Source organism: Malaclemys terrapin, chromosome 11, assembly GCF_027887155.1.
Source record: "Malaclemys terrapin pileata isolate rMalTer1 chromosome 11, rMalTer1.hap1, whole genome shotgun sequence".
Lineage (NCBI taxonomy): Eukaryota > Metazoa > Chordata > Testudines > Emydidae > Malaclemys > Malaclemys terrapin.
In genome coordinates, this window is record NC_071515.1 from 48,060,524 (window position 1) to 48,083,414 (window position 22,891).

At 38.4% G+C, this 22,891-nt stretch overlaps 1 protein-coding gene across 3 annotated transcripts in view; it reads left to right on the forward strand.

Annotated features, from left to right (window-relative positions):
- The window catches only part of ITGB6 (integrin subunit beta 6), a 79,832-nt gene extending 57,319 nt beyond the window's left edge, over positions 1–22,513 (forward strand). For 2 of the 3 annotated variants that reach the window (XM_054044682.1, XM_054044681.1), the window contains 4 exons: positions 1,429–1,526; positions 7,819–7,938; positions 12,828–12,994; positions 17,529–21,054. In XM_054044682.1, the coding sequence (XP_053900657.1) occupies positions 1,429–1,526; positions 7,819–7,938; positions 12,828–12,994; positions 17,529–17,630 (487 nt within the window). In that variant the 3' untranslated portion in view covers positions 17,631–21,054. Of the gene's footprint in view, positions 1–1,428; positions 1,527–7,818; positions 7,939–12,827; positions 12,995–17,528; positions 21,055–22,128 lie in introns of those variants that run through there. The other variant, XM_054044683.1, reaches the window with a different exon arrangement.
- The last annotated feature ends 378 nt before the right edge of the window (positions 22,514–22,891 follow it).

Consider the following 22,891-nt stretch of genomic DNA (forward strand, 5'->3'; position numbering starts at 1 on the left):
ACTCACATGGATAGGCTAAGTGCATAATATTTTGAGTGAACATAGCCCTTGAGTATAAGTACATTATGCAGTAAATATTATTGATCTGTTTATACTCTGACTAATTCAGCAGACTAATAGGAGATATTTAGTTATCTGGTGGGCATTGAGTTAGCATATTAAAAATATATTCCACATCATCTATTTGTCAGACCTTTTCCATCTCTCCTCTTTCTTTGTCACTGCCATGACAGCTGAAAAAAGCCAAGAGAGAGAAGATTGGAAGACATGGCTAAGTTAAGAGACCAGGTCAGAGGGGACTGAGAGACATGGTTAGGTAGCTGAGAAAGTGAGGGCAGTAGTTTGAGAAACATGGCAAATATGACAAAAACACCAACAACACTGAATGTATCTACATTTGATAGGGACTATCCCATTACCCACTCATGTATTCTATTCACTGCTTCACTTGTGAGTGATAAGGTCACCCCCATCTCATGAAAACAATCACAGTACCCTCAGCATTATTCTCATAGAGGGATGTAATTCAATGCAACAACTGTGATGGCCAGTTTCTTTTTAAACAGTCAGTCCTACAGAGTTGTTGTTCTCAGAGTCTCAGCCTCTGAATTTAGTCAATGCTTTAAACCTAGAATTGTTCCAATATACTTTGCAACAATTTTCCTACGTGAATTTTCTTTATGTATTTTCTTTATTCCACTAGCAGACTCTAGACCAGCTCCAACTCCCATTGAATCACTGGGAGACTTCTATTGACTTCAGTGGGAGTTGGATCAGACCCTGAGTTTGTTTTTAAATATTCCAGTAATTGTACAAGTAAATAAAGTAAATAAGATCTTTTGAAGTTATTTTGCCAATAACTTGCATCAGCTTAATTAGCATCTGTGTTAGTAGCTCCTGAGACAAGTGAATCATATTTGAGAGACATCTGTTAAGATACCTGAGTATGTTTTTAGTTACTTGGTAAATATAACACAATATTTAAGAGATTTTAAACATAGGGAGTTTTATATTAGATTCTCAGCCTCCTGACATTGAAGTCAATATCAAATATTAGTCCATTTGGTAGACATTCTTCTGACAAGTATTTAGTGTAGGCTTAATTCAGAACCTTTATCTTTAAAAATGAATGCTATGTATGAGTAACCACATTTCTTTATCAGACATACATGAATAATGTTGCCTGGAGTTCTGTCTGGTAACTAACAAGAGCTTAGAGAGAAAGAGGGCAAAAGAGTACTTAACTACAGTACCTTTATTCAGGGTTTTTTGGAGGCAATACATATCACATTTCTGAGAACTACTGTATCTATAGCACAAGACCTTTTGTTGGCTTCTTTTTAAAAAGTAGACAGCATATGTATTCTCCTTTATATTTGTGCTTTGTAACAGACAGAGATTGATGAGCTTTTGAATTATTTTTCACAGGAGCTGCATAGAATGTCATTTGGCTTCTGATGTCCAGTCAGAGGCAGAATGCAATGAAAAATGTAGATTAGTTGATGCAACTGTCAACACTGCAGAAGGTTTGTACATCTTTTATTTAACTGCCTTTTGCTGTCTGCCTTATTAATAGCTTTATTTTTCATTAGTTTTACATAAAAGTATATACAATATCTGAAAATTACTGCAGTACATACATCATTTTTTCCCATGGGTTTGGCTTAAAAAATTATACCAGTTATTTGACCCAATCACTATCTATCTCCATATACAGTACTGCACTGAAAAACATTCTTATTAATAGCAGTCAGAACTATTTATCCCTTCAGGTTAATTAACTCACCACTATACACAGTTTTCTAACCAACTTTTGAAAACTATAATCCACCTATGGCTGAATTTTAGTCTTACGTGCACTAATACAAACTCCCAATGAAAGCAGTATCTTGACAAAAGCATCTGGGTGTAAAATTATACCCAACCCATAAGTTTCATTGTGATTTCTGCCCTCAGATGCACATGCAGTGACCCCTTTGAAGTTCATGAGAACTTCCAGGACAGAAATTGAATAAAATATTACCCTGATAGACAAAGAAATAAAACTTTAAACAAGACCACTAAGGAATATCGTTGCTTTTTCTAAAAAGAAAAAAAGGGAGGGGCCTGCATATAGTTATGCAGACAATCTGTAATTACTTCCAGTGCCAGCTAATACCTTGACATATTGTAATTCTGAGACAAGGCAGCACAATCACTATGCTGTAAACATATCACAGATATGACTTCACCTCTAGATCAGGCAAATACAATAATTAGGGCAACAATGCAGAATGTTGTATGCATATCTTGAGATTGTTTGCACTAAACCGCTGGGAATTTATCCACAGGATCACAAATAGCAGCAATCCAGTGACATTTGCATCCTTTCTGAGATGAGCTTCAGCACAGTTGTATTTTGTGGTTTCTATTACAGCTATCAAATACAACGTGCAAAAATTTGTAAGAATTTATCTTTGGGGGCAGTGGTGGCAACATTGTATTCCAGAACTTAACAATAAGTTACAATGATTAATATATGTGGTATGTATTCATGAACATACGGAATTCTATAAACTGTAAATAAGTTCATAAAAGCAATTATTCATTGTTCAAATGATAGATACATTTCTTTGGATGATACTAATCCATAAATCCAAATAGTTTATGGTAAAAGTACAATAAGTAGTGTATATTTATGGCAAAAATTCTCAGAAACATATACATAAAAATAATAAATTGAATGAACAGGTTTGTTTGGATAGTTATTTAGAAGACTGTGGGTAGCATGGATATTTGGTATCTGAGTACCTTCCATACAGTTTTTGGTATCATTTGGTATTCTTAGTACAAATTTTCAAAAAGCTATCATTGAATGGCAGATCTTTGTAGCCAAGGACACATAGAGCATTCTATTTAAGGTATCCACAATACTACTGAAAACTGGGACTAGCCCATTGCATTGTCTATATCCTTGTGTGTTTAGAGAGAGAGAATCTGGGTTGACACTGCTTTGTCCTAATTTTGCACTTGAGCCTCTTTCAAATTCTACCCTTCCCTGACCATAATCTTCAGCAACTGTAGACTTTGATTTTGTTCATAACAGTAGTAACAACTGCTGTAGTAAAAACTGCATGATAGTTTCCATTCTAACTCCACAAATAAAATAATTATTGCAAACTTTATTTGAACAGCTCTACACTTAATCCAAAATGGTTGAGAGTGGTGGGTGGAATGATTGATTTGGGCATGGAAATAGCCCTCAATGAGAAGTGACTTTAAGTGGTCTGGAGAAAATGAATACTTAAAAGAAAAAATAATCAGAGGTTCCAAAAACGATAGAATCATAGAATATCAGGGTTGGAAGGGACCTCAGGAGGTCATCTAGTCCAACCCCCTGCTCAAAGCAGGACCAATCCCAAAACAGATTTTTACCCCAGGTCCCTAAATGGCCCCCTCAAGGATTGAACTCACAACTCTGGGTTTAGCAATGCTCAAACCAGTGAGCTATCCCTCCCTCTCATTGAACTGCAATGCAATGAGAATTAATCAAGTTGTGCATTACTTGCCCTATGTAACTGCATAAATTTGTCACTGTTACCCTTGTTCTTCCTCCCCCGGCTTCTTGTTCATTGTTAGTTATATATATTTGTTGCATTTCATCCTATATTTTGACTTTGAGGCAGGGACCATCTTTTAATCTATGTTTGTACAGTGGTTCGCACGATGGGGCCTCAGTCCTGACTGAGGCATCTAGGTGCTACTGTGATAAATAATAATACTCGTTGGCTTTAACTTAACAAGTTCTAACCCTTTGAAATTGTATATAGTGTGTATGTATCTGTGCGAGGGGTGTTTGTTAGTCTCTGAAAAGTCCAATCCAAATCCCATTAAAGTCAATATAAAAGCTCCCATTCACTTCAGTAGGAGTTTGGTCAAGTCCAAAGAGTGCAGCTAAGGAAGACTGCACTATGCATGGCCAAAGTAGCTGCATATGGATTGAGGCAAGAAGTTTAGAGGATCCCTTCACTCCTTTCCCATAGACCTTGTAAGCGGCAAAGAAGTTAAGAAGGGTTGCCCATTTTGTAAGAGTCACAAAGGGAGCCCTGTTCTGTTGCATTTTAGGAGTCCTGCTTCTGGGCAAGGTTGCAACCTCAACTTGGGTGTTTCCTGATTTTTGAGTGCTTCATTGTGAAATCTGAATATTTTTGAAAAATATTTTATATAGAATATTAAAAATTTCTAAATAGATTTTTGTCTGAAAGATTCCTTTACTAATAATTGTTACACGTAAAACCTGAGCTGATTACAATTGAGAAACAGTTAAACACAAACACCCAAAATACAAATAAAAACACATACATGTTTTTTTCTGTTTCTTCAGATTGCCTACTTTGTGCACTTGGCAGTGCACTGTGCAAAGTCAGTTTCACTTCCCACTTTTTAAGTGCTAACATCACATTTATAAGTGCTGTGCAGGAAGCTCACTTGAATGTTCTTGTCCTTATACTCCAAGAGGGTGTCGATATAACACAACAACTGTGGAGATGCTGAAGTTTAAGTAGTAAAAGGTACATTTACAAGTTGAGAAAACAAAGGAAAACTAACACGCCTTGCCTGGCTATTTACTTACAAGTTTGAAATAGGAGAGACTTGTTTAGAAAGATGTGGAGAACCTGGATTGATGTCTGGTCCCTCTCATATGCATCCGAAGAAGTGGGCTGTAGTCCACGAAAGCTTATGCTCTAATAAATTTGTTAGTCTCTAAGGTGCCACAAGTACTCCTGTTCTTTTTGAAGTTTCTGAGTTTTTTAGGTGCTACTTTATGTTACTGTTTTTCATGGATGAAGAGAAATTGTCAAATTAATGTTAAGTATTAAAAATTGAAAATTTCTAAAAATGCTGAGATAGCTGAAAAAATCTATATGAACTACAGGAGCCAGAGATGGAAACTGAAGAAAGGTCAAGGAGGCATCTGTCCCTCCATGTAGCTAGGTATGGAGCTACAAGCCAGGGAGCAGGGTTAGGAGGAACATACTCAACCAGCTTATAGAGCCAGCAGAGGAGAGGATCAGGGAAATGAGCTGCAGATTGGGGAGAGGGCCAGGCACTTGCTTTGAGCTGCATCCCTGAGGCACGTGCACAGCTAGGGTTCAGTGTGTTCCCATACTCCTCCCCCAGCTCTGCTCTGCACACACATCCTATCAGGTCTATACATGTTCCCTTACTGTTTGTATGAGTCACAATAAAGCAATTCTAAAAGCCCAGGACAATATGATTAGGAAAGAACTAAAAGGAGCATAAGCGGCAGATATATTTGACAAAAGTGATTTTGTTCCACTTTGGCATAATTAAGAACATTTAAGTGGAGGCACCCCTTTAAAGCTGTCAGCTTCCCATCTCAGTGCAACGTAAACCTCAGGCACTAATCCTGCAGTCCTGCTGCCTAGGATAAGCCTTGCATGCTATCTGACCCAGTACAAAGCTGAAACACTTCAGAAGGAATCAAACTGGTGCAGTAGGAACAGTTTTCATAATGGGGGTGCTGAAACCCATTGAACAAAACTGTAAGACCTGTATATGATGGAAACCACTTCAAGCCAGGGGGTGCTGCCACACCCCCAGCGTCCCTAGTTCCAGCACCCTGAACTGGTGTGTACATTTTTTATCCTTATTTTTCAGATAAATGTGTTTTTAAAATCAGCTCCTTACTGTTGTTTTGTTTAAATTCTTGTTTCTTTTTTGAGATGGGGAGTGGTAGGGATAACTTTTTTAAAAGACAAACAAGAAATTTTCCAGATGACCTGATAAATGCTGCAATCTAAAATTCTTTTTGCATCCACTAGCATGTCCAGGAACCCATTCAGGTTTAACTGAGTTTTGTGTGTTCTCAGGCCCCAGTTCACCACTGTGTCGTTGCAGTTTTATACTGGTGTAACTCCATTGATTTCAAACTCTGCCGAAATCAATGGTATTATGCTGGTATAAAACTGGAGTAATGTAGTGAATCATGGCCACAGATACCCTAATTAGTGCAAATTACATTTGTCTTCTAAATATATTTCTTGTGTTGTCTTATTAATAAAACTCAGTGTGCACTATAGAGGGCTGTATTTTGAGTATGAATTTTTAAAAAACCTAGATAATGCCTAGTGTTAATGATCTCATATACTAAAACAGTGGGACACCTTGGAGGAGGAATGAATATATTCAGTGTAAATTAAATTTAAGAAATTAAAGCAGTGTTGTCAAAAATCTGGCATCAAGCCCTGAAAAATCCTGAGATTAGTTTAAGTCATGGCATTTTAAAAAAGTAATAAATTTGGGGTTCCTTTTATTTGCCTTCTGGTTCTTGAGCCTTTTGAATGCACTTGGGTCACACTTTTCAAGCTTTTCTCTACTGTACTGACAACTAGAAACTTACTTTTTTTTTTAATGAAAACTGAGATTCTCTTATAATCACTTGACTACATGGCCACATTGCATCCCTATGTATGATATAAATAAAGGTCAAATTATATGAAAGTATGTGATACATAGTAAATAAAAGTTGACATTGTGTATGTACAATAGCTTCCTTGAAAATTCCATTATTGTAGCCAAATTATTTCTTTGTTTGTTTCCTTTTTTGTGATTTGGATGTTTGAAAGGTTTAGGTTGGGCTATTTGGCACTTCTTACTCAGCCAAACTTCCATAGAGTTTTGTCTGAAGGAGTGGTGAATAGAGCCTTAAAAGCCAATAACATTTCATTTTTAAAAATCCATTTGACAAACTTCTAGTTTTCTCACATCTATCTAAAAATAACAAAAACCGACAGGCTTCTTTAAAAATCCATTAAAAGGAAAAGCTAATTTTTAGAGCTGAGTTATTGTATAAATGTCTTGAAACCATAATTTATAACAGAAGCAACAACAGATGTTCAGCTACAGAGGTGTTAGCAGGCATTGCTAAAAATGAAGGATATTTTCTTAACATAAAGATTTTATATAATGTTAGAATTGGAATTGTGGCACTTCTGGAATTGGATATACAGTCTCAGATTCCAATCATTTTGCTTCTTCTTTACTGTCTGCCACAACTATTCATTCCCCCCCCCCCCGACCTCTTGAATGAACCCAACATGAAAGGTTCCCTACTTCGGAAAGGTTTGAAAAAAATACTGGATTAAGTTTTTCTGCACAAATACATTAAGTGAGGGGCAAGTAAAACTGGTCAGATTGTCATAATGGATTACTTTTGTATCTGCCTTCCGCTGAATCACATTACAATGATCCCACAACTACTTCTGTTATTAATTTATATTTTATTATTGTTACAATACATGCCACAATATTCTTTAGGAACAGCATTGTGGAAGGAATAAATGGTAGTCCTTTTAAAGGTATCAGTATCTGTTTGATATGTGACTATCTACTTCTGAAATGTAATCTAGACATACTACCAGTAGCTCTAAGCCAAAGAGAACATATTGTTTACTTTGTACTAGAATCAGGGCTATTATATTCCCTAGACAACTGGTGGAAAGTGTCTTAGAAGTATTTGCAATTCATTGAAATTCACACTGCAGCAGATTGATAGGTGCACTTGATGGTCAGTGCAGATTGACAACACCTGGACGTACTCTTCTGAAACATAAGTGGAAAATCTAAAACAAAAACAAAAAGCCATTTAGAGTGGAAGAAAAAGTTGTTAAATATAGTGGACAGTCTTAGGATATTTCCTTCTCTTCCTGACTTTACTGTATGTTGAAGAGGCCATGACACACATTAATCCATAGTCTCTGTTTTTATTACATGTTAAATTGCATTTGACCTACTGGGTGGCTTCTTTTTCCACAGATTTCGCAAAGGATAAATCTATTCCCTGCTCTTTACAAGGGGAAAATGAATGTGTTACTACATTTCTAATGGCTACAGATGAACAGGGAAGGACAATCATTCATAGCATAAAGCAGAAAGGTGAGTTGTTAATATCACCTTTTTAATATATGCACATTGTGAATTAAAAGTACAGATGGGAGAATCAAGCCATACATATTGGAAGATTAGCAAACTGAGATGTTATGTACAGTACTGTATTTTCTTGTGTTAATAGTTTTCTCTACCTAATCAAAAAAAAGCACCTCCTAAAATATTTCTTTCATGTGATGGTGAAATGAGATATGACCGTTCTTGCAATACAGGCAGTATGGACTAGTGGACTGAGCACAAGGCTAGGAACGAGACATTGCTGATCTAAATCCAGCTCTGACTCCCTCTGTGGCCTTGAGGCAACTCACTCTATCTCTGTTTCAGTTTCCTCATCTGTAGAGTTTGTATAACATTTCATTCTATACAAATGATGTGAGGATTAATTAGTTAGTTTTTCAAAAGCACTATGGGAGTACTAAACATTATGAAAATGATGATGATAGCAAATACCATCACATTACATGACAAATTACCTGTAAAATCTTATTCATATAGATACAAAAAATGTTCATAGATTAACAAGAATCCATAATAGTTACACTAGGCTTGATGAAGTAAATACTATTTTATATTATGTGCAAATATTTTTTAAAATCATGCCCAGTCCACATACTGTAATTACATTTAACACAGCACTATTACCAAGTTTTGAATGATTTTCACAAAGTTACCCTAGATATTCAACAGTCATTTTTACTAAGGTATGTCCTTTCATTTAAAAATATTTATTTATTTATTTATTTATTTGTGGTGTTATTTGTCTTTGCTTATCTTTCATTTAAAGATCCTAATCATGTGGGACATGAGAGAACACACTCCTCTTCTCAGTTACTAGGTAGCACATTTCCAGGCAGTCAAATAAATTTTTGGACACACCTAGGGTTGCCAACTTTCTAATGGTACAAAACCGAACACCCCTTCCCTATACCTTCCCTGAGGCCCCGCCCCTCCTCAGAGGCCCCACCCCCCTCTGTCGCTCACTCTCTCCCACCCTCTCTCACTTTCACCAGGCTGGGGCAGGAGGTTGAGGTGCAGGAGGGGGGGGTGAGGGCTCCGGCTGGGAGTGCAGGCTCTGGGGTGGGGGCAGGAATTATGGGTTTGGGGTGCAGGAGAGGGCTTCAGGCTGGGGTAGGGGATTGAGGTGTGGGGGGTATGGGCTCTGGGCTGGGGGTAGGGCCAGAAATGTGGGGTTCAGGGTACAGGAGAGAGCTCCAGGCTGGGGCAGGTGTTTGGAGTATGGGGGGGGGGTGCAGACTCCGGCTGCGGGTGCAGGTGTGTGAGGGGACTCCGGGCAAGGGGTTGGGGTATGGGGTCCCGGCAGTGCTTACTGCAGCTCCCAGGAAGCAGCCATCAGGTCCCTGAGACCCCTAGGCACATGGGTGGCTAGGGAGGCACTTTGTGCTGCCCTCACACCCACAGGCACTGCCCCTGCAGCTCCCATTGGTCACAGTTCCCAGTCAGCTGGGAGCTGCAGAGCCAGCACTTGGGGCAGGGGCAGCATGCGGAGCCTCCCTGGCCACCCATGCACCAGGGAACGCAAGGATCTGGTGGCTGCTTCCGGGAGCTGCGTGGAGCTAGGGCAGCCAGGGAGCCTGCCTTAGCCCTGGGCCCCCACTGTGCCGCCAACCGGATATATAACAGCCCAGTCAGTGGTGCTGACCAGGGCTGCCAGGGTCCCATTTCGAACGGGCATTCCAGTCAAAAAGCAGATGCATGCCAACCCTAGACACACCCAGTGTCTCACTTCTAAAAGTTAGTTACATCATTAAGGAAATCACTGCACATGCTTGCTTTCCTTCTGGCAGTATAACTTGAGGTTTGGAAAATTTCTCCAGCCACTCATCATCTTTATTAATTCTGTGTGCAGTGTTTCTGCAGTATCTGTGTCAGGAATTAAAGTGATTGCACTGGAAATAATCAGCTATTCCTGTAAGAATATTATTGTTTAATAATACTAGTGTGCTATTATATACAGTAGCTTTATACCAAAGAATGTTGAAGCAAAGCTTTACAATAAGGATGGAAGGTATACACATGTAAACTGCACTCCCCAGATTCAAGATCATAAAATATTTTCATAGCTGTATGATAGTCACTTTATTAAATATATTTACTGTGTTTCTTTAAAGATCAGGATTGATAGAAATAGCTTACCGCAGGCATACTGCATGAAAATGGTTTGCAGCATTCCCCACACAATTCTGACAATAAACCTAAATTCTAATCTGCTGTTCCGCTTCCCGGCCTGTCTCAAGTAGAGGAACAATTATGCTATGGTTTTGTGATGTATGCAAATGTGAACTAAGATGAGAACACCATGAACGCTCAAAAGCTCATTTTCACTTATGGATCTGAAGTTCAGTCTGCATGAACAGCTAATGCCTTCATCCAGTGTTCAAACTAGACCTCTCAAAATGAGTTGCATAATGACATCAATCAAAATAGTCATGCAAAATAAAATCTGTGTAAATTATGCCACACTGAAACAAATTCTAAATGTCACCAGGCCATGGTTCAGCAGCAAATTTCATAAAATAGTAACCTTCATTGACTTTTATGAGTAATACTGGTTAATATTAAAATGATCCTTTATTTGAGAGCTGACAAAAAGAACATGCCCTCTGGGCTTTACAAACCTATTATTATGTTGAATTCTAGAAAAATTCTAGACTCTATCTCCCCTTGTAAGTACTCTCACACTTCTTATCACACTGTCTGTACTTGGCTAGCTTGATTATCACTTCAAAAGTTTTTTTTCTCTTAATTAATTGGCCTCTCAGAGTTGGTAAGACAACTCCCACCTGTTTATGCTCTCTGTATGTGTGTATATATATCTCCTCATTATATGTTCCATTCTATATGCATCCGAAGAAGTGGGCTGTAGTCCACGAAAGCTTATGCTCTAATAAATTTGTTAGTCTCTAAGGTGCCACAAGTACTCCTGTTCTTCTTTTTGCGGATACAGACTAACACGGCTGTTACTCTGAAACTTAGAAAAAAAATCTATCCCAGAATAATACTGATTTTCTATTCTAAAATGCCCATATTCGACCTAGAATTGCTAGCTAGCCTTTATAGAACCAAAAAGAAAAAAAAATTAAACCATTTAAAAAGTAGTATTCAACTTCTAGCATGGTAACAACTTACATTCATCATGGAAATGAAAGTGAAATATTTCCAAAACTGAGGTGTCTAGAATACTTCTGTCTGGTTCAAAGATGTTAGTTCCTGTTTTTAAACACAGGTACCCTAACAAACTTTACAAATCCCACACCTGGACCCTCGTAATTAGCATCCAGATGTGTATAATGAACATTTATGCACTGAAGTGCCAAACTGAGCAATCAAGTGTGTTATTCCGAGTCTTACTTAGGTGCTTTTGTTTGAAAATTGGGCATCTGATTTGATGCAGTATCTCCTTATCCAATACTTCAACTTACCTTCACTCCATCTTTACTCATGAGGTTTGGTCACTGAATGGAAAGGACATGACCATTTCAGATAGGGCTGAAAGTGACATCTGTTCAGAACTCAGAACTGACTGGATTCACGTGCGCAAGACCATGTCTGTATTTTTATGAGTATATTCAAATCAATGGAGCCCAAGACAAAGCACCTTCAGTGTAGTTTCTAGGGGTCTGGTCCTGCCCCACTGAAGTCAATGGATTCTAGTGGGAGCTAGGTTAGCAATACTATTTACATTATGGCAACAGACATTGGAAAACAGCGGAAGATTTTCTATATCTCATTTAGACCTGTGTGAAGAATTTAAATTCCGTTTCGCACAGAATTTTGATATTTCAAAATTTGGCTTCACTCTGAATCAGCCCAAAACCTGAACATTTCAAAATTCTCCATGAAAGAAAATTCCAGAAAAATAATCATTTTGGATCAATCAGAACATTTTGTTTAGACAAAATCAAAATGTTTCATTGATATTATCACTTTTAAAAAATGTTACATTACATATTGTAATATAAAGAAATCATGCTGAATTTTAAAAATTCCAAACAAAAAGATTCAAAATTAAAAATTGAAATATTTCATCTTGAAAATGAGACATTTCAACATTGTCTGAATGTTTTCCCTTGTTTTTTCTCCTAAATGAACTTTCTGCAAAATTGACATGATTTCCCAGCATTTCTATTTTCGACAGCTGCATTCTCTGATGGAAAATGGTTCAGTTGTAACTTTTTCCGAGCAACTCTAATCTTATTTATTTGAGTCAAATCCCAGTCCCACATCTGAGGCATTTCAAGGGGAATCTTGGGTTTTCTTGCTTTTCTTTATTTTTTAGATGCCATTTCCCCCTAGCTTCTCCATTTCACCAATGCTGTTTCACTGTGTTAGTAGTCATCCACTAAACTGCCGACGATCTAGTCAGCATCTTTCCCTCTGCAATATGCCTGAGTGCTGTAAATCCAAGAAGTGAGATTATTGTGAGACTTCATGCTACCACTAAGCCAACCACTTTTCTCATTTCCTTTGGAAAAATCACTTTTGGATTTTTATTTTTGGTGTTCCAAATTTAACTCCAGAGAATCCGTATCTAGTAAATTTTGTATTAGAGCTATGAGAAACTTCTGTAGTGAATACTTTTTACCCTTGCAGTATAATCCTTCTGGGCCAGTTTCTCAAACCTTTTCGTAAGCCTGTTTTGAATTTCATGGAAACCCGAGCTAAATGGTGGCTTCAGATAAAACGATTTCAGCTGAGCTTCACTTTGAATTCTTGGATTCGTATTCAGGGTCTGGAAAGGTACATGAACTTGAAAGAAAAGGCACATGCAACACTCAGCAAGGAAAACCAGCAGGTTCTTCTCAGCTGTTTTCAATTATACTTGTAAATAACACTCATAGCTTGCTTTGTTTCTACAGATTGCCCACAACCTCCAAACATTCCAATGATAATGTTGGGTGTTTCTCTTGCTATCCTTCTGATTGGCATTTTTCTACTTTGTATATGGAAATTGCTAGTTTCTTTTCAAGACCGAAAAGAGGTTGCCAAGTTTGAAGCAGAAAGATCAAAGGCCAAATGGCAAACGGTATGTACTTGCATTAATTTTATACAAGTCTCTATGATTTGGCTCAATGGCTCTCAAGTAATAAAGGAATTGGACAGATTTCCCAAACCATGCTTTTGTGTCAGTAGATTTTCACTATATAGCATGCTATAAATTAAAATTGTAATGGGTTTTTAGGAATGAATGAAAAATAGATGGATTTCAATATTCTTCATTTTATTTCTTCCACACACAAATATGGTGCACTGAGATGTTGGTTTTTTAACGAACAGCTGGGCATCTAATGAATAATTTTATATGCATCTATTAGTAAATAGTTTGATTAAGATTAGAGGCACAATCCTGTTCCCATAAATATCACATGTTCCTTTTTCCCTGTTCCTTCTGCCTGGAACTTTTGCTCTTTTGCAATAGTCTTTAAATGAAAAAGGCTGGGAACCATATGTTCATAAGCTTTTCTAGAGAAGAGTGGAAGGGATTTTAATGTATTATGATGTATTAAATACTGATTCATTGACTAAGGCAAAGCTACACTAAGCAAAGTAGCATCATGATTGACACACTTCAGCAGGACTAGTCACTACATATTCTCCAGCATCTGAGAAAGAAAAATAGGTATAATTTAACTCCAAGAATGTTTCCCCAATGCCTTTGGTTAGCCAAGGCTGGTAAGAGAGAGGTGAAGGAATAGAAGAGCCATCAGGAGGGAAAATAAAGAATCTTCTGAAGGGAAAATCAGTGAGGCCAGACAAAGGGCACTGGAAACCAGCATTAACATACCTAGTGTTAGCCCTGAAAATCCCTGGGGTTTCCCTAATTAACCACGTGGTACAGTCTGAAGTGTCTGACTACAGTAGAGCTGAATAAAATTCTGACAGTATATGTCTTCCACCACTCTTGCTGAAAATGGGAGAGAAGGTATTTCCAAGGCCTGTCAGCTGCCCATAGTAGGAGATGGGGAAGCCACTGCCATGCCCCAAGAAGATTGACAACAGATAAATGAAAGGTCACAGGCCTGTGGTGGGAGGAGACCTCTTGGGGAAGTGGGAGGCCATCTGAGCATTCTGAGGTTTACATGCATCTCAGGCTCAGGATCCTGAACCTCGGCTAAAAGTTTGTGTAAAAGATAAAGAAGCCTCATTTTCATCCAAAGCCTGGAACCACAGAGGTTTTCTGCATTGCTTCAAGTTTTGTTCTGAAAGGAGTGCATAGCTTTGGAGTTGACATATTGTTATATTAAAAATCCCAGGGAACCTTCTACAAGAGTTGGGGTGAAGTGAGCTGCCCAAATTCCAGTTACATTCTGCTTATCTAAATTCTTCCTGTACTCTCAGATATTGTATTCCTCACTCCTGTCTTACACTATTTGGTGGAGTTACTGTGTACCCTTAAAGTTCTATAACAGGCAAAACCAAACTCCCAAATGTCAAGGTTCTGGATCTGAACTGTCCACATGTTCAGGGATGTTTATGTTGGGCATATTTGCCAGAACTTGGAATGGGCGACAAGGGCTGGATCACTTGATGATTACCTGTTCTGTTCTTTCCCTCTGAAGCACCTTACATTGGCCACTATCAGAAGACAGGACGTTGGGCTAGATGGACCATTGGTCTGACCCAGTATGGCTGTTCTTATGTTATGGAGCTAGTTGTAAGCTGTGAACTTGGTTCCAAGATTTAGGCTCATCTCTTAAATAGCTGATGCATTTCACCCCAGAAATGCCTGTACTACATGGGTAAGCAAAATCAGAGAGCCTGATCTTGTGAGGAGTTGAGCTTCCTCAACTTCCATTGACTGTGAAGACTGAAGGCACTCAGCAGCTCACAGCATAGTTTGGAAAGCACTTTGAGCTAGATTGAGCCATTAAGCTCAGCCCAGAGCAAGGGACGGTGTGCAACTGTGCCCTTCCAAGATAAGGTCAGGCAAAGAATTATGTCTCAGAATTACAATTCCACTCCAGTTCTCCCCTTGCTCTGATGGGGAGTAAGTTACTTCACCCCTGTTTTGGAGTGCAGTTTGCTCCCCCACCCTGTGAACTCATCCAGCTATTCTGACTGGTGAGTAGCATGGTGGACCCAAGGTTCCCACTCCCTGCCCCATCCATCCCCTATCTTCCCCCACACACACTACTTGCTTACAGTGGAGAGTCCTGATTGATCATTCTCTGATCTCGCTCTGTAGCCAAAGCCACACTCTGTACAGCTCTACTCCCCCTTAGTTCTCTGCATGACCAAATAATGGTAATGTCAATGTTGCTATACAACAAACACTTTAACTGCCTCATTAGTACTACTTGCATATAAAAGAATAAAAGCAGCATTTTGAGAGAACATTTTTATTCAAACAGGAAACTGTTACACCTCTACCCTGATATAACGTGACCCGATATAACACGAATTCGGATATAACACGGTAAAGCAGTGCTCCGGGGGGGGCAGGGATGCGCACTCCGGCGAATCAAAGCAAGTTTGATATAATGCAGTTTCACCTATAACGCGGTAAGAGTTTTTGGCTCTCGAAGACAGCGTTATATCGGGGTAGAGGTGTACGTGACATTTCACTGTGTTGATAGCAGTAAAAATGGGTTAACCAGCAGACCTGAAAAGACATGCAATATCAACTGCAGACTAGTGAGTTGCTACAGCTTTGTTTAAACACGATTAAAAGAAGCGATGAACAAATTCATGTTAATATACATAGCATACACTAATTGGCACAAATTTGTGTTTTTATAGAAAAAAACCAGGCTTGACAAATGAGTACTATCTTTATAATTAACTGAGCAGTTTAATGGTGAATCATCCCCCTCTCCTCCCAAAGTGACTACAGAACATTTTATCTAGGATTAGCACATAATTGAAATTAAGGTGTAAACTTTGTGATTCTTTTTAAAAAAATCTAAAACAGAAAATAACATGTTGAGAATTTACATGGGTTGGTAATTAATTAAAGCCGGAACGGATATGCATTACCGAATAATACTTATCTAGCACTTTTCATTTTCAAGGCACTTCTCCATCATCATCTAACTAATCCTCAGGTAGGAAAGTATTATTAGTGCCATTTTGCTCACAGACAACTGAGGTAGTTAAGGCACTTGCTAGAGACCACAGAGAGAAACAGTCTGAGAGTCAGGACACCTCGCCTCCAAGTAGCTGCATCTGACCAGAGTTCAAGTCATAATAACATTGACAAGCTGCTGAGAAAGCTGCAACCAGCCAGTTTCTGTGGGTCTGGGGTGGGCATGGGGGATTCACCCGAAGATTGTAAGAATGAGGGGAAAGTAGGGGAAATGGAGAGAATTTGCCTAAAAATCCCCCCAAAATAATTCAGGAAACTGTACTGCAAAATATAATTATACCATCTGTGTAATTAGACACACTCTGCTTGAAGGATTCGGCAATGTGATGGGGAACATTGAGGAGTGACATTTCAGTGTCAATGCTGAAAGCAGAAATGCCATCTGAAGGCAACTTTTAGGTGCCTACGTAAGGAAGGTGGTTCAGTGAGGGACTGGCCTCAAGGGGAGAAGGAGTGCTCTAGCTCATTGTGGGTGGTAAATAACTGTGTGTTAAGAACTTGGAAAGCTTTGTAATCCTCAAGGCAAGGATAAGGATATCTGTAGTTTCAGATAGCACAAAACCGCTGATACCACTGGAAGGGATCTTATTCCACAGGTGCAGGCCGGCAAAGCACACTTGCCTGAAGGGGTATTGATGCATGACTTCTGTATATAAAGTGTTTCATTCTATAATAAGTGTACATGGTGCTCTTACTATCATTTTAAAACACATCTATTGCTTTTTTTACTTGGCCCATAGTTCTGAGTGCCAGAAATAATAAATCTATCATTTGATTGATTATTCATAGTTATATGTGATTACAACTGGGAAGTTTTAGACTGATCTGCCACTCTGTTACATCTGCTATCAAGGGACCAGGGGAACAACCCTTTCATCTGAGTAGCCTGCAGAGATCAAGTAGGGGAATGGTGGCAGCATAAACAATTTAAATGACCCTTTATAGAAAACACTTTTTATAGTCTTTTCCTTCTAGAATGATCCTGTCATGATGCTCTGCATGAAAATAATGTAAAGAGACATGGTTAACTACATCTTTGACAACATACTGTTTGACTAGATTTGTTTTTTTAACCTGGGAGACAGGTTTGTTTGTTGTTACATTTTTCCTAGTTCTGGACTGATTTGTTATACTCTGTGTAGACTGATCGTAATTATGCCATATTATGATCTTCAGTGGATCTGCACATGACAAATTTACTGTGCTATATTCTGTAATGCAGCAATAAGCACATTACTTCCACATATAAGGAATAAAAGATACTACTGAGTTTGTGTGTGGTTTGTATTACCAGACTGAATCAGGTCAGGAATCATTTACATGATGGTGACCCACACTGCTCTAAAGCTGAAAAGGTAGCATTAAAGTTAATGGGCTGCATCTACACACATGTGAAAATGAGTCAATGGTCAAATGGCAGATTTAAGAAAAATTATATTTAACTTACTAGCATTTTTTCTTTTTTTCTTTTTAGGGAACAAATCCCCTGTACCGAGGCTCAACAACTACATTTAAAAATGTAACTTACAAGCACCAAGAAAAGCAAAAAGTGGACATTACTGCAGATTTCTATTAGCACTTCAGACACTGAAAAATTAGTTTTACTGACAAGAAATATAAAAGCACTATTTCGTTTTTATTTCTTTATAACTGATTACATGGATGTTTGTTAGCACATCTTAGTGATATAATTCAGCTAGAGCAAATATATTTTGTGTGTATTGAAGGTACTGTAGATAATTTTTAGTCATACAGCAGTTAACAGGAACATTACAGAGAAACACATTTAACAGTCAGACCCACAAATTAGTCTTAAAGAAAAAAGCACTGAAGAGTTCTGTGGAATTTGCTCCACAAATAGAATAAAAATTCACCATCAATAAGCACATTTGGTGAGTCTACCTTATATTTGCTATTTATGGTGAATTTTACTTTACGTTGGTCACACTACAATGCCACACATATGGTGCATTCCCATACACAATCAGTCTACGCTGTTGGCTTACATAAAATAAAAGATAGGAATTTATGGATGACAAGACTAATGCGAGCAGGGCTAGGGGGTCCTGATGCCAAACTATGGGCCTGGATAGTGATTTAATCAGAAACACCTGAATGTATAGTCTAGCTTACAGGGATCCAAAGCTTACATAAATATCTCCTCAACCTCTTTGCCTTTCCCTCTTCCTTTGCCTGTCTCCTTCCCTGCCCCTGACTCTTCTCCCTTTGGTGTTCTACCCCTTTCTTTAAGGACCGATTCTAAGGCACTGCCAAAAGTGAATCCTGTTTAAACACAGCCAGATCACTTCCTCCTCTTTCCTCTGAGTTCTAGTGGAGAGGTTCTTGTACAAAAAATAAATGTTTGTCATAGTTCAGAAAACTCAATAGAGCAGCTTTAAACCTGAAGAGGACCCTGAGGGTTCTGAAAAATCTACCTCCTGTGCAGAGATCCCACACAAGGCCTATACACCACTTAATCCTAATTAGGTTTCAAGACATGCCTAGGAGCTGCATAGGCTATTGTGCAAGCCCTTTGCATTGAAGAGAATTTCATACATGAGGCACATTTGTAATTATCATACCTATAATAGCATTGTTTTGTGGATACCACACACACAAATGATGAGATTTTTAGGTGTCCATAGCAGCAGCGTATTCTAACCTGCCAGTCCATTTATTCTAGTAAAGAAAATATATTTGGCCCTTTTTGGCAGATTTTCAAAATAAGCAGTTAGTAATTACTAATTCCACTTGCTATTCATGGCAGTGACCTTAAAAACTCAGTTTTTAACTAGAGTTGCTAACTACTTGCCATAGACCCTTAGTCAAAAATGCTGATGGCATGCACAGTACTGAAAAAAAACAGCTGATGTGATAACATGTTAATGACACTATCAAGAATTTTTTTTTTTTTTGAGAGAGAAAAAAATACTGTATTGACCTAGATATTAGTTTCTTTGGAAATGTTTTAACCTTCTGGAATCCATGGTAAAAAGATTCAGAGTGCAGACTATTTTTACGACAGATACATATGCCATCTGAAAATATTTTTTAAAAAACAACATGTTAACCTATTGCCAGACTACCAAAAACTATATATTTCTCTTCATTAAACCAAAATTTTGATCTAAAAATCCTTGTAGGTGGCCATTTTGAAATAAATATTTATTCCAACAGCATGTGCAACTTCAAGCTTTTATGTCCGTACATTGCAAATACAGGATGTGGTGTGAATTGATTTAGCACGTAGCACTGAATCATACCTGTTTTTCTGGGCCTGATCCAAAGTCTACTGAAGTCAATTGGTAAGGATGGATGAGCCCTTAATGTCTGGAGAGACATAAAAACAGATGTCCATTGCTCTGCGGTTGTCACCTCTCTCTATTTGAATTGCAGAATATCTTTTAAACAGCTTGAAATCAGTTCAAGTTGTTCTACCTCAGTAACCAGACTTCAGACTAAATTCCAACACATCAGAATGATGTATATATTGCTCTGAACTTACAGCACATATATTTTATTTTATTTGTTAAAATCTCAACTCTTTCCCCATCTTTCCCCATAATTGCAGTGTGAAAGGCTTACTGTAAATCTAATCACTGGAACTGGAATAAGTTAATTAGGCATCTGTACTTTTCACTATTCTTTCACAACTCATAGTGGAAGCTACGCGTATGCAGAGGGCCCAGATCTGCAGTCCTTCCATTCACTTAACTCATACTGAAGTCAGTGAAAGTTACATATAGCATGAAATCCTGCTTCCTTAACCACATGAATAGTCCCATTGAGCAAAATCATGGCTCCATTGAAGTTAATGGGAGTTTTGCCATTGACTTCAATGGGGCCAGGATTTACCCACTGACTTCAGTAGGATTATTGCACAAGTAAGGATAGCAGAATTTGGACTATGGAAAGAATGTAAAGGTAAAATAGATATTACTTCTGTGTTTGGTTTTAAAGTAAAAGTATCAAATGGGAATCATTTTTAAAAGATTAAAAAGCATCTTCCATTTGGTATCTCTAAAGTAACCAAATGCCTATTATTTTATTAAACACCTTTTAAGTTGTATTTCAGAATGGCTGACTCAATGGATCAGTAATAGCAAGAAGAGCCTTTCATCTTTAGGTCACCAGTTTATATATAGAACAGCTCTGTAGTGTTTGAATGTTGTTACCCTCTGAACACTATTCAGTGTCTCCTAATGCACAGATTGAACTACAGAACTCATTCATCCCCTGGCAGGGAGCCCTGGCAGGCCAGAGGCACATTGGCAAGGCAGTGTGGTGAAGAAGGCTGCTTGTGCTGTACCATTTCTGTGCATCAGGGCTCTCGGTCGAGCACTTTTTGCCAGAATGAAAATCAATCAACTACTTTTTATAGTGAGAATTCATCAGAACAGAGAAAATAGCCAGTTTCATGGATTATTTACTGTTATAATTAATCATGTTTATTACAATAGTGCCTAGAGATCAACCAAGAATGGGCCCCATTGTGCAAGTCACTATACGAAAGTCGCTGCCCTGAAGAGCTTACATTCTATAGGAGACCTCTCAAATACAGATCATGCTGAAAGCTATTTTTAATTAAAATATGTGCTGCAAGCTTCCCAGAGGTCATACAGCATATTATAAGATGTTGATCAGAGACCAGTGGCATTTTCCCCAACTCCAGGAGTGGGGTTTATCCTTTTAGTTGGATGGTAATATTTGTTATCTTGTAGATACTTTTAGCAAACTTTTACAACCCTTTTTTCCTTTTTCAAACTCTGAGTGTGGTGGGGGAGGAGGGGGGCGGCGGAGAGGATGGAAAAGTCTTTTTTTTTTTGCTGTTGACATGGATGATGTTTTGACCTAAGGCTGGACCTGGAAAAAGGGCAAAACATTATTAATAGATGTACTTCTGTTCACTGAAGAGTTAAACTAAGTAAATAAAAGAATGTTCATAACATTTTTTTTTGTATTTGTGTATCTGACATACATTAAAAATGTAATTTAAGTAATTTGTCTTGCATGGATAATTTTCATTTTGATTTACAAAAATGTATATATGTACTGTGTGTCTAGATTGCATTTCCTGTGTATGGCTTTTTCAATTTCAGAAAACAACATAATACAGAAAACAGGTAATGAATCCAGGAGTCGAATGTCAGGGCAGTACTCTTTGTGCATTGTATATAGTAATGCAGAGGGCCAAATCCTGCATCTTCCTCTCTGGCTATGGGGTGCTCTGACTCACCTAAGTCAGACCAGTTCTCTCAGAGGAGAAAAGGAGGGCAGGATTTGGAGATACAGAGGGTCCACACTTCCTACAGGCTATCGAGCTGTATTCCACTATATCTCACTGACTCCCAGCATGCAGAATAAATCAGGAGAGGGCCAAGGGATGCACAAGTATATAGTTCCAGTCAACCATTTTCCCCTATAGCAGGGAGGATGGTAAGGAAGACCAATGGCAGTCTGGGTTGCTGTAGTCTTGACGTTGTAGTTGCAGTTGTGGTGGGCTCTCTTGCTTCGAGTGAGAGGATTCCTGCCCTCCAACACCCTGAGGAAATACCCAGTGTACAGCCAGGCTACTCGGACTGTAAGCTAGTTCCAGGAGTTGGGCTATGAGTTTTACCTGCTAAAAATCTGTGATATTCATCATATGTTCCTAGAGGCAAATCTCACATTGACACCAATGAGAATTGAGATAGGACTAGAGATAGGGTGACTAGACAACAAATGTGAAAATCGGGACAGGGTGGGGGGTAATAGGAGTCTATATAAGAAAAAGACCCAAAAATCGGGACTGTCCCTATAAAATCAGGACATCTGGTCATCCTAACTAGAGTCCAAGATTCAAGGAGCTGAAGTATCTGCAAGTATCCACAGACTGGGAGGAGATGTGCAGAAACAGCACTGTCTGCCTCTCCCTAAAGTCCCTCACAGACTTACAGTTCCCTGGTTTCAGAGGGAAAGGTGGGACAGGGTGGGTGGATGAAACTGGGAGGAGTAGCTGTTCTACAAAGCATCCTCCTCCTCAAAACCCATAGAGATTTATCTCATAAGATAACACCAATCCTTATCTTACATAGAAACATCCTCTGTGATGAGAGACCTCCTGTTGGACTGTTTGGAATCAGCCACACAATGTGATCCAAAAAGTGGAGTCCTAGGTGAATTTTTTTCCTTAATGCTGCACAGCTCTGCATGTTTGCCCTGAGTTCTGAGTACAAAGCCACACTTCCTGTATGCCGGTCAAGCCTTTTAAACCTGAACTTCCTAGCTTGTTTTACAGTAGGTGGAAGGGGAACATTGTCCGAGTGGAATGATCACACACAAGCTACATGAGTAAAACCAGAAGGAACCCATTTGTTCCTCCATTCTTCTGCAGGGAATGAGTAACTCCCACTGAATTCTCCTTCCGTAAGGAGGGAATTATTTAATCTTGAGCAAAGACTGCAAAATTGTATCCTTTTTTTTTTTTTTTTTTTTGTTTATTTGTTGGTTCAAGTGTATTTACAGTAAATTCTTTTTTCTCTAAATCTTTTATGTGTCAGCCTGTCCTTATCTGTTGCTTCATGTCATTCGATTATTCCTAGCAACTCCCTCATGCTTCCATAATTTGTGCTGCTGAAATTCATTGTTTTTATTTAACATCTTTGTTTGCTCTGTTGTGCCCTATAGTTTATGATGTTGCTTTCTTTATGAAGTGTAATATGACTAGATGGTCTCCTGTTTGTGATCTATTTACTTTTCAAGAGGCTCTTAGGTAAATGAATAAGCTTTATGCTCAACCTGTTTTTCCAAAATATGATGTGATTATGTATGAGAGGGTTATATAGAGTGATTCCTAAA